The 14,247-nt window shown below is 44.6% G+C and overlaps 1 protein-coding gene across 1 annotated transcript in view; it reads left to right on the top strand.

Annotated features, from left to right (window-relative positions):
* The first annotated feature begins 430 nt into the window (after nt 1–430).
* si:ch1073-396h14.1 (disintegrin and metalloproteinase domain-containing protein 10) overlaps nt 431–14,247 on the top strand; it is a 28,175-nt gene continuing 14,358 nt past the window's right edge. Inside the window, exons 1-6 of the mRNA XM_055221303.1 lie at nt 431–615; nt 1,619–1,766; nt 1,897–2,015; nt 2,085–2,237; nt 6,554–6,639; nt 7,142–7,264. Coding sequence (XP_055077278.1) covers nt 558–615; nt 1,619–1,766; nt 1,897–2,015; nt 2,085–2,237; nt 6,554–6,639; nt 7,142–7,264 — 687 coding nt within the window. The 5' untranslated portion in view covers nt 431–557. The remainder of the gene's footprint in view (nt 616–1,618; nt 1,767–1,896; nt 2,016–2,084; nt 2,238–6,553; nt 6,640–7,141; nt 7,265–14,247) is intronic.

Raw genomic sequence — 14,247 nt, 5'->3', positions numbered from 1 at the left:
CAGAAGCTTATTTCTAGAGATGGGTTATTGGTTATGAGTGATATCATTGATATTGGAGGGTTTCCCCAGATGTTGGTATCGACAAATATTGAAAACGTTGCCGATATCCCAAATAAATATCTTTTGTTATTATTGTTGTCATTATTTATAATTTTTTGTGATTATTTTTATAAAAGCCAATGGTTCATTTGTGAACTTTACTGTAACATAAATTTGTGATCCTTACAGTAGATTTTAAAAACGCAGTATTGGTATTGGCAAAAATTGCCTATCGGCCACAGCAACAAGTCAAATATCAGATATGAATCTCTTCATTATCACACAATATTTTACAACGTATTGTGCAAATGCTGGCTAACATGTCTGAATTTGCCTTCTGCAGTGTCAGTGTCAGTCACATCTCCGTGCTGAGTCTTGGCTTGAACTCGTCACATTCCAGCTCACACCACAGGTACGAGCTGCCGGAGACAAGAGAACTTCAGGAAATGGGATGAACAAGAGGACTTACTACAGAGAACAATGTAAAGAACTGGAGATCGACCAATGAGGAGGAGAACATGAGGGTTTGCTACCACTGGCTGCTGCTACTGCTCCACTGGCATAAATGTGTGACAGGTACAGTGACATGTGAAGTTTTAGAGAATATATGGGGTTATGGTTAATGCCGAGGGTTGCTGGACCCTATAAGGGGCTAAAGAATTATACTATTAAAAGAGTATATTAGTTCACAAAGACTGAAATTTCAAAAACTCTGCATAGTGACTGCTTTACCATGAAAAAAAACATTGTATTTTTATTATAGTGCATAGATATGTAGGTTGCAATGGTAAAAGAGCCTCCTTTGAGGAGTGAAATGTCTGAACTTGTCCACAAAGGAATGCAAATATACACATTCATAGAAAACCCAAGGCCAATATAGACAGTATACTACGTAAAAAATATTTATGTAGTATTTAAGAATATTCTTAGATTGCCTTAATATGGCCATTCACATTTATTAGGTCACAAAGTGGGAGTGTAATGATAGTGCATGTTTATGCCAAAGTTTGTAATTACCATGTTCAGGTACTTTTGCTTGTAAATAATAGGTACCGGTAATTACAGAGTGGGTCCAAGTCGTCTGTGAACATGTATGGATTAGATGGTAGACATGAGTGAAGGTATAAATTACAGGTGATGCAAAGTTTACCTATAAGGTAATAATAGCAGTACTTTCTAAGCTAGAGTGTGAGCCATTGCTCTCAGTCAGCCATTTGTTCTCACTTCAGAACACATGAGCAATAATCAGAGATGACACATAACTTAAAAACTTAAAAACATTATTTTAGCTTTAGTTGTAGAAGTGGTTGTTTTGTTAGGGTTGGGCAATAGTACTGTGATCGAAATTGGAATTTAGGCTTTGAAAAATCTTTTTTTTGGCATATAGTCCATCCTTAGGTTTACTGCGATTTCATTTGTGGCTCCAAACAGTAGATGTGAAGTTGCTACAATTTTGGTGTTCTATGAAAAAGGCAAATATAATGTTGTTTTTTTACCATCTATCCGTCTATCCGTCTGTCTGTCTATAATTCTGTCTATAATACTGACATTTAATATGCATCCATCTTTCATTTGTTAGGAGCCTTGCGGGCCATCAGTCCATACATCAAACACTATGAAGGCTTGTCCTACGACAGGGAGGATCTTCACAAGAGGCACCTGAGAGCCAGGAGATCCACCCCTCCCCAGGATACATTTCTGCATCTGGACTTTGTTGCTTTCCAAAGGTAAGATTTTAAATTCCAGATAAAAGGCCACTATTTATTATGGCTTCAGACATGTCACAAACATAGGCCATCAATCAGTGTATCCTGTCTTTGTTCTCTCACATCTGTGAACTGTTTGTGTTTATTAAAGACCATTTCGCCTGCGATTAAGACGAGATGCTGCCATTTTTTCACAAGACTTCACAGTGATCAATAAAAATGGTTCCACACTAGCAGACCTTTCCCACTTATACTCGGGAATATTAGAAGGTGGGATTAACATTATATACTTATGCATGTATGTTAAAACCAGTTACACGCTCTATCCCCTTGTTTCAGGTGAAGACGATTCATCCTGCCATGGCTCTGTGATACAGGGGCAGTTTGAAGGCACCATCCACACGTCCAATGGGACCTATCATGTAGAATCAATTGAGAGATACCATAACACAAAGGACCACCATTCTGTAATCTACCATGAAGATGACCTGGGTAAAACCAACTGCAAAATAGATTCTCAGAAGTGAATTTTTTTTAATGATCAATTATTTCAAAAGCTAGACTCATTTGACTCAATGCATACCATGTCCTTAATAGATGGGTAACTATTAACTATTAACTAGGTAATAAAAATGTTCATAAGGCCAAGAAACCTTTACTGAAATTAGAATTTAGTTGAGCCTTATAGTGATTAGTAATATAGTAGTTCTTGCAGTAGTAGTAACTAGTAGTTGTGGTAGTAGTGATTGTAGTGGTAATAGTAGTAGTACTTCAAATTGACAGTACACAAAATACAAGGTAAGTTTTATATTGAACTTGAATTTTTTTTCCCTACTCGTGCAGAAATATCCCATAACCCCAGCTGCATTTTTCAGCTTATTGGTGATGACCACAAAAGCCAAAAAATAATTATTTTGTACAGTACCTCCCCTCTTAAATGACTGCCAGCGACCCACCCACACTCAGACAGACATTCTGAAATATTGTAGATTCATTACACATGACTTAAAGCAAACCTTTGATGCTTTCTGTAACCTGCAACTGAGATCACCACAGCTCACTGAATCCAGCACAGTCTTGTTAAGTGTTAGATTGTTTCAATGGCTGTGTTGGACACAAGCCAAAAGTGAAAGAGGCTCAGTGTAGTGGCTTTAGCTGCAGTGGGCTGAGGGGAAATAAGGACAAACTAACAAAAGACTTAAGAAAACATGTGTTAAGGTGAGGTTCATTTAGTTTCACAGTAAGAGTCTGAATAATTTTGGAGACTTTTTTTTTTTTCATGAAGAGGGATTAGTCGTATTTATTTGCAGCCATTGGTGAGACTTGTGTGTGTTGTTTGTTCCTGGCCCTGTCTCTTAAGACTTGCACTTTTAGACTTTTTCCACGAAACTCACTCACTTGGAAACTGCTGTACATCAACAGACCCTGTGTTTGTTTTCTTAGACTGCCTTACTCCCCACATTTCCCGCCATTTTTCCCCATCACATTACACTACAATAGACAGGCTTATGAAATGGCTACATCCTGTTCTTAAGTCTACAGGAAGCTGAGAAATTTGGCATTCGGCATCACTGCAACACAATTGAGGCGGTAGGAAAAGAGATAAAGTCAGATGCATGGCTCCTTAGGTAATTTCTATTTTATTCTGCTGTTGTTTTCAAACAACAAAGGAGTACAAATTTTCTCTGTCACGAGATGAGGGATCTGAATTGGGAAACAACAACTGAGTATCCAGGGGCGTTTAAGGACTGTCCTTCCACTGTGTTTCAATATCTGGCCCCATAAAGTCGTATTGCATCACCTGGTGGAAAAGGCCATGTTGTATCATTATTTTGGAAATTACATTTAGTTCGCAAACAGTGCTGTTTGCTTTGTGAAATCATACATACTTTGAGTTCATCTAAAAAAAACTTTTTTTAGCTCTAAATTAGCCATGCTCTCTCTATACTGACGAGCTTGTCACCTGTGCTATACATATAATTCTGTTAAGGACATGTACTCTAATGAATCACTATGGCTTTAACGTTCTATTATAAAGGAATATCTTTCTTAATTAAAAGTCAACAACATGTATCAATATTTTAACAAGCACTGCTGTGATCCAGTTGTGTGATCTATTGATCACAGTTGCTCAAACTGCTGCATTTTAAATGTGTTTTGTGCTCATTCTCACACAAAGGAATTTTTATCATACAGATTTTACAGTATCACACGCTAAATGGTTTCTTTCTCAAATATCTGTCTATTTGAGCCCTGAGTGAACTCTTAATGTTGAGTCACGAGTCTTAATGTACTTAACATAAACAGATTTTTATATTATGGACTTTTTCATGATTTTGTTTTTTTGTAGGAAGACTCTCTGGTTTACAAACTATATTTCTCTCCAGTCCAAAGTGTTAAATGCAAAAGATAAATACGCTCTAGTGCACAAGACTTCTTATGAAAGAAGTGGCTGAAAAGCTACTTTTCTCAATGTTATCTGAAGTATGGAATTTTAGAAAGCAAAAGTACACAGTATTTTCTTGGTACACTATTGAAAAAAATGTGCCCTTTTATAGACTTAATATAGCCTAATTTTTTTATGCATTTATTGTTATTACATGTCCTATTCCTCTAACTAAATGTGCTGTTAGTTTTAGTCAGTTTTCTCTGCAAACATAAATGTTCATTATGAATATCATTATATAGTGCTCTTTTAAAACATTTAATATTTTCATAACATGTATTACAATCAAATGCACTGATCAGACTTTTGAGGCAGGTTTAATTTACTGCTGGGAATGTGGCCTTTGAAGGGAATTTGAGAATTATACTTTTGGGAAATAATTCGCTTTTTATTGCAGCTACAAAGTTAAAACTGTAGATTAATCTTGTGTTTGAAGAAGAAAACCTTGGTTACAAATTTGCCCACACTCACCACAAATGTTCTTTTCAGATTAAGTGTGACAGAACTTGAACAAGTAAGAAAATGTCTGGAAATAATTCTGCTGGTGGTTTGTCGCCAAGCAGTTGGGATTATATTTCCTGCACCTTCTCATGCCATCTATAGAAAGGACAGCATGTTTCTGATTGGCTGAAGGGTTTGTAGAAGTGTGGTGTGATCCAATCATATGTTGTCTGTCACTCACTGTGGTCTGAGTCCGATACAGGGGGTAAACTATATGCCCTAAAGCTCCAGCCCAAGTACCTCCAGGGGTTATATGGGTCACTAGTTAACTCTGGCAAACCCTCATTCTGCCACTTCAGTAACATGTGAGAGAGATTAATGTCATGTGACTTTCTGTAACCAATGGAATGTCAAGCTATTGTGTCCACAACAATAAATCCAATGCATTTTAAATTATTCAGATTTTCATCTTTAATTAACTACCATGTGACTGTAAATACATGCAGTAAGCCCTTGGTCAGTTGCACTAAGAGTGCAGTGTGCATCAGAGCAATGGCCTTGCCACTGTTTCTTCATTGTTTGTACAATTTGAGCAAGAAAAACAACGTAGATGCATGACATTCAGGACTGTGATGGCTACAGGCTGTCCGACTCTCAGTCCAAACTGTGACTTGTCTGAGTATGTGAGCAAAGGGGAGTGGGAGTTATGCCACAAAAATAATATCACAATTTTCTTAGAACCAAATCACAGTTTCGATTTCATCATGATTCATGTAGCCTACTTGTATCTTTTATATTGACTTTAAGAGCCATATAAAGTAATCTACTTCTTCTGTGAGTTCACTCTTCACTGTGCTTAAAGCCTCCTGTCACTCATGGAGGTTGGCCTTAAGGAAGAGTGAGTGAGAAAAGTGTCTGTGTTTGAGTAAAAAGCTGCATTAAACAGAGGAGCACTGAATCACAATGCTATCACCAAAATAGAGGATCGCCACACGAATCAGATCACTATTCAGGGTGTATCACCATTTTGCCCAACCCTACTAGCAACTACTGTATTGGTGTCAATTCACTAGTTATTCATTCAGGTATTTTTTTCCTTCATCCATTCATCCATTATGGTTACCCCCTTAAGATGATCAGTTCTTTTAATGCATTTTTATCTTGTGTCAAAAACTGGAGTGCATCACACTGCAAATTTTCAGTCTGTGCTGTATTTTGTGTGGTGTCCATAATGTTCAATGACTTGGCTCTTTGGTATAGTTCAGATAACACATATTGTCCATCTAAAAAAAAAAACCCAACACACTTTTTTCACACAAAAATTTCTGACACTTACATTATCTATGTTGGCACACACACTGTACACACACTTTGAATATACAAACATATATTAGTATATAAGGTATGTATTGTAAAAAAACGTACATTTTGTTTGATAGAAGTAGGTTTGACTTCTATCCTGAATACAAAAAATTCAAAGTATGAAAAAGCATGGTAGTGTTCCCAGATAATTCAGCAAAAACTATTTTCTAAAAATGAACTCACACTTTCAGGGCCTTTGTCCAACTTAAACTTTGAATATATCACACTATTGTGTCAGAAATAGGCTAGAAGTTATTGCTTACAAGGTTAAATGGCAGCTGACTGTGTTCATGAAAATCAAAGCATGAAGCAACTCCAGTGTTTACACAATCCCTGTATAAATTTAAAATAGATAGACTAATTAAAGCCAAGAGTGTTTGAGTTACTTTAGGATCAATGACAGACTTTAGCCCTAATAACACTTTCCATACTGCACGGACACACTCACATAAGTCACATAATGACATTCATGATACCTTAAATCTTCAATATTATGATAATTATGATATTATTATGTGTTTATTAGTTTCTTTACTTATGTATTTATTTATTTTTGTAGTGTTACTGTCCAAAAGAAGTGAACATTCAAGTTTTTGTGCTGCAGAACACATGAAGCTTCTTGGCCTTGGACTTTCACCAAGCGAAGTAGGTAGCCATAGTAGTGGTTGTAGTAGTAATTTTTTTTTTACAGGCTTTTATATTGTTCTGTGGGTTTATTGTGTTGCTGTTTATTCTCATGTGATCATGTAGTATAAAAGCACTGTAGAACAATAAATGGCATTTCCCGCAACATTTGCCAAAACAATTTAACAGACTGACCCTATGGGAGTCTGGTAATCAATGGCTTACCTTTGCCCTAAGAGGTAGTGTTCCCAACTGCCACTGTCAACATTAAATGTAGTGGCCTTGATAAGGATCGATTAATAACATGTACTCAAGTGGGGAACATTTCCACCCTCAAGGTTCTAAACACTTACAGCAGATGTTGTTTCCGCACAGTAACAATCCTCACAGACCCCGGTATAATGTGTTATTAATATCCACTGAGCTCATGTTTTAATTTGCCTTTCACATGACTGAAGTATTTGGAAACAGTTCATTGAGGTACCCAATTACCCCATACATGTCATTACTGTGTTGTCCACAGGAGGCAGCAATGAGCCGCTTCAGGAGGACAGTGGATGAAACAAAGACCAGCTGCCTGCTCCACTTCCATGCAGATCACCTGTACTTCAACAGATTCAAATCTGTGGAGGTTGTAGTGGCACAGGTACTGTCTACTGACAACGGTACAATAATACAATCACCCACAGTGTTCTTAAAAGAGTACTATGTAACTTTTCTGATGGAAAATCTGCCACCTGCTTGTCTCTATGCTTTGTCTGATATCCAAAGGGGAAAGGAGAATATATTGGCCCCAGAAGAACCACTATGCAGGATCTTGACATAATTCAATAATAACACAGTGAGGACTGTTGATTGCCTCTTATTCCACAGCTAATTGAAAAGCTTGCATCAGTTATGCCTGTTACACACATAATGTATGCCATTTTAGGCTTTAAACACAATGGTATACTTGGTTTACATGATTCAGGAGTGACATGTGACAGCCTCCTTGGTGTAGACCACATGTGTCAAACTCAAGGCCTGCGGGCCAAATGTGGCCCTCCACATCATTTTATGTGGCCCTTGATAGGGTAAATTAAAAGATATGATGGTCTTAAAATGCCATTTTATCAGGAGATGCACAGTTACACCGCTATATTTTTACATCTAGGAAAATGCATGTACAATATTTGTAAACTTGAATAAGAAATAAATACAGAAATATTTAATTAACGAGTTTAAAAAGTAGTTAGATTTATTTAACGTCTGGCCCTTTGAGAGCAGCCATTTTGCTGATGTGGCCGTTGGTGAAAAAGTGTTTGACACCCCTGGTGTAGACTGAATTAAGCGTTACTATGACTTCCTGGTTTGGGCCACAGAATTGGGAATAAAGCCACAGCAGGATTTCCTTGGACGTTCCATGCTTTGTTTACAAACCTTGAACTGTGTTTGGGTCTTTGAGGCTATGAGTACAGGCGACTATTGCAATCAATTTGAACTGTCTGATCTGTCTCCTGTGCAAACAAAAGCAAATGCTTCTACAGGATACTGACTAATTAATTGGCTTTCCCATTCATATCCCTTTATAGCCGTACATTATGAACCCTGTGGCTTTTATATGACGTCGAGTGATATGTTTAACCAAATAGTAAGTTGTCCCCGGCGTAATAACCACTACAACATGTAATTCATACTTAGAAGTCTTCATTGGAACAAACTGTGCTGAACAAGTAACAAAGAGCATCATTTTTAAGATATCCGTACAGTTGTCCCTAACTGTAATGTGGTTCACCTTTCGCGGCCTTGCTATTTTGCTGATTTTTTTGTGGAATTTTGCATGCTTTTTTTTAGAGAATGAATGCTCATTGTGTTCTGCGTCCTGATTGGCTAAGGGCCTGTAGACCATTGTCCATCAGTCTCATCTGTGCTGTGTCTCCTGTACAGTACAGAATGCGTTCAGCCAAATTTACATAAATGTTTGGTCACTAGCATTTTTGTTTAGAGTATAGGAAAACATTTACATTTTTATTTCTCAAACAAATGTTTGGGCCTGAAAACAGGTTGTGATCTTTGGTTTCATTCTGTAATACTGTACTTTTTTTTTTTTTTAATCTACGAAGATTTAAACTTTGAGAGTGTTTAAATAAGAGAGAAATATGAGAAAATGTTAATGCCTGTCTGAGAAAAGTGTATAAAATGTGTGGTGAGGGGTTTTATGACTGAATACTGATTTCAGCAGGCAGATTTCGCTTATTGCGGATTATTTTTAGAACGTCATCAGCTTTAAGAAAAGATGACATTGTGGCATGAGAGCATTTCATTTTATTGAATGCTATCAGACATACTTTCTATGCATTTGATCTGTGGGACAAGTGGAGTCAAAAGTACAGCAGCTTCACATGAAATCCCTTTGTCCACAAATACATCGGTATAATTACATCATCAGAGGATTGTCCAAATTAATATCTAATAAAGCCAGTACAAACCTTATTCATTAAATTTGGCCTGCTCAACACTCCACATCTGTGCTTGTTTCATTTACTAGTAACAAAGTTTAACAGTCTGACCAAATATTGATGTATTTTAGTCAAAGTTAGCGACCTGATGCTATCTGTCCTGCTATCACCCTTTTGCCCCAGCTTAAATTCTTTCCACCCTCACACTTGTTGTCACTGGTTCGATGCCAGGTCTTTGTAGTGGAGTGTGAGAAAATATAGTGTAAGTGATGCCGTGATGTGATCTTTCAATGTAAATAGACAAATGATGTTGTCAATCATGGTTGACCTGATTTTTGCTCCTGCTTTGTCCAAGGTGTCAATATTTACAGTATAGAAAATCCCGGCGTGCGTGGGATTGTCGTAACGGTGCGGATAGGACCAAAAGATGCAGACCAGAGCAGTTTTAACAGTGTTTATTTACAGCGGTGAAAATGCAGTCTTTAAACAGGTCACAAGAGCAGGTACAGGAACCGGGGAGCGGGAGACGGGTCAGGCGGGTGCGGTGCAGGTAGAGGCGGGCAGGACAGGACCAGGACGGGGATAGAAGCAGGTGCGGTACCAGGGCAGGCGGATCAGACGAAGACCAGAGCGGGGAGCGGGTGACAAACCAGAGACCAGGACCGGACAGGAGACGAGACGAGCAGGAGACGAGACGAGCAGGAGACGAGACGAGCAGGAGACGAGACGAGCTGGAGACGAGACGAGCAGGAGACGAGACGAGCAGGAGACAAGACGAGCTGGAAGCGATACCGGGACTGGAACGTGGCGGCAGGAGCTGGGCGAGTAGAGGCAGGAATCTGGAGGGTGCATAAATCCAAATGAGCATTTGCAGGAAAGTACCATATAACAAAGCTTAGCAAGAAACATTCACGTTTTACACGCGGACGGTCTGGCACCGAGTGTAGACTGCCAAGCCTTCTTGTACTCAGCAGCAGGTGGTGGTGATTAGGCTGATGCACCCCAGGTGTGCACGGGAGGAGTCAGGCACTCCACCCAGCTCCAGACACACAGGTAGGGGAGGGGGAGAGAGCACGGGAGGACAGGGAAAACTGACATCATGACAGTACCCCCCCCCTAAGGTCCACCTCCTGGTGGACCCCCAGGCTTGTCAGGATGAGCGCGGTGGAAGTCTCTCACCATGTCGGGGTCCAGAATGCGTGCCCTGGGCACCCAGGATCGCTCCTCCGGACCGTAACCCTCCCAATCGACGAGGTACTGGAGGCCCCTACCACGGCGACGAACGTCAATCAGGCGGCGGACGGTGAACGCCGGGTGGCCGTCAATGACTCGGGCGGGCGGTGGGGGATCGGCCGGAGGGCACAGGTCGCTGGTCCGGACTGGTTTAACCTGGGAGACGTGAAAGGTCGGATGAATCCGGAGAGACGGGGGTAACTGGAGGCGCACCGCCGATGGATTTATGATCCTCATGATCTTAAACGGTCCCAGGAATCGGGGGGACAGCTTACGGGAGTCCGTCTTCAGCGGGACCGTCTTGGCGGAGAGCCAAACCATCTGGCCAGGTTGGTATACGGGCGCCGGGACACGGTGGCGATCGGCCGTCGCCTTAGTGCGCGCTCCAGCCCGAAGAAGGGCCGCCCTGGCCTTCTTCCAGATCCGGCGACAGCGCTGGAGATGGCGCTGAACAGACGGGACGGCGAGGTCCCTCTCCTCCGTGGGAAAGAGAGGGGGTTGATATCCCAGCGATGCCTCGAAGGGAGACATACCAGTGGCGGAACTCACGAGGGAGTTGTGAGCGTACTCTATCCAGGGCAGGTGAGTACTCCAGGTCGCGGGGTTGGCGGAGGCTGTGCACCGTAGGGCCGACTCCAGGTCTTGGTTGGCCCGCTCCGTCTGCCCATTAGATTGTGGATGGAACCCGGACGTGAGGCTAACCGTGGCCCCCAAACTGTTGCAGAAAGACCGCCATACCTGAGAGGTGAATTGGGTCCCTCTGTCGGACACGATGTCCACCGGGATGCCGTGGAGTCGGAAGACATGACTGGTCAGTTGGTCGGCAGTTTCTTTGGCTGTGGGGAGCTTAGGCAGGGCAACGAAATGGGCGGCCTTGGAGAAGCGGTCCACAATGGTGAGAACCACCGTGTTCCCCTGGGAAGGGGGAAGGCCCGTCACGAAGTCCAAGGCGATGTGGGACCAAGGGCGACGAGGAACTGGGAGAGGATGCAAGAGACCAGAAGGGGGTGAGTGGGAGGCCTTGGCCCGAGCACATACCTGGCAGGCGGCGACATAAGCCCGGGTGTCTGTGTCCATCGTGGGCCACCAGAAGCGTCTCCTGAGGAGGGAGAGAGAGCGACCGGCACCAGGATGGCAGGCGAAACGGGAGGCATGGACCCACTGGAGCACCTGAGACCGGACAGAATCGGGAACAAACAGTTTATCTGGAGGGCCGTTACCTGGGTCGGGGTCGTTGGTCTGGGCCTCTCGGACGGTGTCCTCGATATCCCAATGGACCGCGGCCACCACACACGAGGAGGGGATAATTGTTTCTGCGGTGACCGGGCTATCCTCCAGGGCGAACTGGCGGGAGAGGGCATCTGGTTTGACGTTCCGAGATCCGGGGCGGTAGGTGAGGAGAAAGTTGAAGCGGCTGAAGAAGAGGGACCAACGAGCTTGACGGGGATTGAGGCGCCTGGCGGACTGGATGTACTCCAAGTTTTTATGGTCGGTCCAGACGATGAATGGTTGCTCCGCCCCTTCGAGCCAGTGGCGCCACTCCTCCAAGGCCAGCTTTACGGCAAGGAGCTCCCGATCCCCCACGTCATAATTGACCTCGGCCGAGGACAATCGCCGGGAAAAGAAGGCGCAGGGACAGAGGCGGTTGTGGGGGTCGAACCTCTGCGAAAGCACGGCCCCCACTCCCGAGTCGGAGGCGTCGACCTCCACGATGAATTGCCGTGAAGGGTCGGGCTGGTGCAGGATGGGAGCGGAGGTAAATAGTCTCTTAAGCTTCTCGAAGGCTGTCTGCGCCTCAGGAGACCAGGCAAACTGCAAGGCAGGAGAGGTGAGTTTAGTTAAGGGCGAGATAACCCTACTAAAATCCCGGATGAAACGTCTATAAAAATTGGCAAAGCCGATAAATCTCTGGAGCTGTCTCCGGCTGGTAGGAACGGGCCACTCAGTGACAGCCTGGATCTTTTCAGGATCAGCTCTTACTTGGCCCCGCCCCACAATGAAGCCCAAAAAGCTGACCTCCTCTGCGTGAAACTCGCATTTCTCAGCTTTCACGAACAGTTTATTCTCGAGGAGGCGCTGGAGAACCTGGCGAACGTGCTGGTGATGCTCCTGGGGGGACCGCGAGAAAATCAAGATGTCATCCAAGTAAACAAAGACGAATCGGTTAAGGAAATCACGGAGCACATCGTTGATGAGGGCTTGGAATACGGCAGGGGCGTTGGTGAGACCGAAGGGCATAACCAAGTATTCGAAATGTCCCAGGGGTGTCTTGAAGGCCGTCTTCCATTCGTCTCCCTCCCTGATGCGCACCAGGTGGTACGCATTCCGCAAATCCAACTTGGAGAAGATGGTCGCACCGTGGAGGGGCGTAAATGCCGAGTCCAGTAAGGGAAGCGGGTATTTATTCTTTACAGTTATATTGTTCAGACCCCGGTAATCAATGCAAGGCCGCAGGGATTTGTCCTTCTTAGCCACAAAGAAGAACCCCGCTCCCACGGGTGAAGTGGACGGGCGGATGATTCCGGCAGCCAGGGACCCACGGATATAGTCCTCCATTGACTCGCGTTCAGGTTTAGACAGGTTATATAGCCTGCTAGATGGTAGTGGGGCACCCGGCAGGAGGTCAATGGCGCAGTCATATGGGCGGTGGGGCGGTAAAGAGAGGGCCTTGCTCTTGCTAAAAACCTCCCCCAGGTCGTGATATTCAGCAGGCACCGAGGACAGATTGGGGGTGTCTGGGGACGGATCAGCGACAGGAACGGACCTCCCGGCCGGAGGGAGGGCGGACCGAAGGCACTTGGCGTGGCAATCGGGACTCCAGCCCGAAACTCCGCCCCTGGCCCAATCGAAAACAGGGTTGTGGGCGCGTAGCCAGGGGTAACCAAGGACCAGAGGAGAAGCGGAGGAGGACAGGACATGAAACTGACGGTTCTCTTGGTGGTTGCCGGACAGAATCACGGTGACAGGTTCTGTGATGTGAGTGATGTGCCCCAGAAAACGTCCATTGAGCCCCTGGGCATTTAAGGGGCGTTCGAGGGGCTCCAGGTAGACCCCGAGCTGCTCCGCGACTTGGGCATCAATAAAGTCCCTCTCAGCCCCGGAGTCGATAAGGGCGGAAACGCATAAGGTCTCTGTGCGAACGCACAGGGTGGCGCTGAGCCGCAGTCTATTAGAAGAGTCCAGGATGTGTTGCTCGCCCACCAGTACTCCCAGCGCTACTGGTGGGCCCCCCCTTTTGGCCGAACTGGGCAAGTGACCACATAATGTCCGCGCTCACCGCAGTAGAGGCAAGCCCCGGCCAGACGACGCCTCCGTTGACGCTCCTCGGCCGACACAAGGGTCCTGTTGAGTTGCATGGGCTCATCCGGCGGGGGCGGGGCAGCGCGTGGCTCCGGCGGGGCCGGTGACCGGCGTCTCTCTCGGCGACGAGCCCGTAGGCGGTTGTCTATACGGTGAGTGAGGGAGATGAGGGTCCGCAGGTCGGGGGGTTCGTCCCGGGAAACCAATTCATCTTTCAAAGTCTCGTTCAGGCCCCGCACAAACACAGCCCGCAGCGCGCTGTCCGTCCAGTCCAGCTCCGCCGCATGTGTCCAGAATTCAATGGAATAATCCGCTACCGTCCTGGAGCCCTGGCTGAGAGTCAATAACCGGGAGGCAGCATTGTCCTGGTAGTGCGGGTGGTCAAACACCAGCTTAAACGTGGACACAAATTCATTAAAATCCAGGCTATCCACAGACGTCTTCATTAGGCGCGCCTCTGCCCACTGGAGAGCTCTGCCCCGGAGTAATCCACATATATATCGGATCTTGGTGGCCCCCGAGCTGAAACGAGAAGGGCATTGCTGGAACATGAACTCGCACTGGAACAGGAATCCGCGACAGAGGTGAGGTTGTCCAGCATACGGCTCCGGATCCGTGCCTCTCGGCTCCGGGAGGCATGGTGGCGCTCCAGCTGCAG

The sequence above is a fragment of the Periophthalmus magnuspinnatus genome, chromosome 4 (assembly GCF_009829125.3).
Source record: "Periophthalmus magnuspinnatus isolate fPerMag1 chromosome 4, fPerMag1.2.pri, whole genome shotgun sequence".
In the NCBI taxonomy this organism is placed as follows: Eukaryota; Metazoa; Chordata; class Actinopteri; order Gobiiformes; family Gobiidae; genus Periophthalmus; species Periophthalmus magnuspinnatus.
The sequence above is the reverse complement of the archived record's forward strand: the minus strand, read 5'-3'. Positions and strand labels throughout refer to the sequence as shown.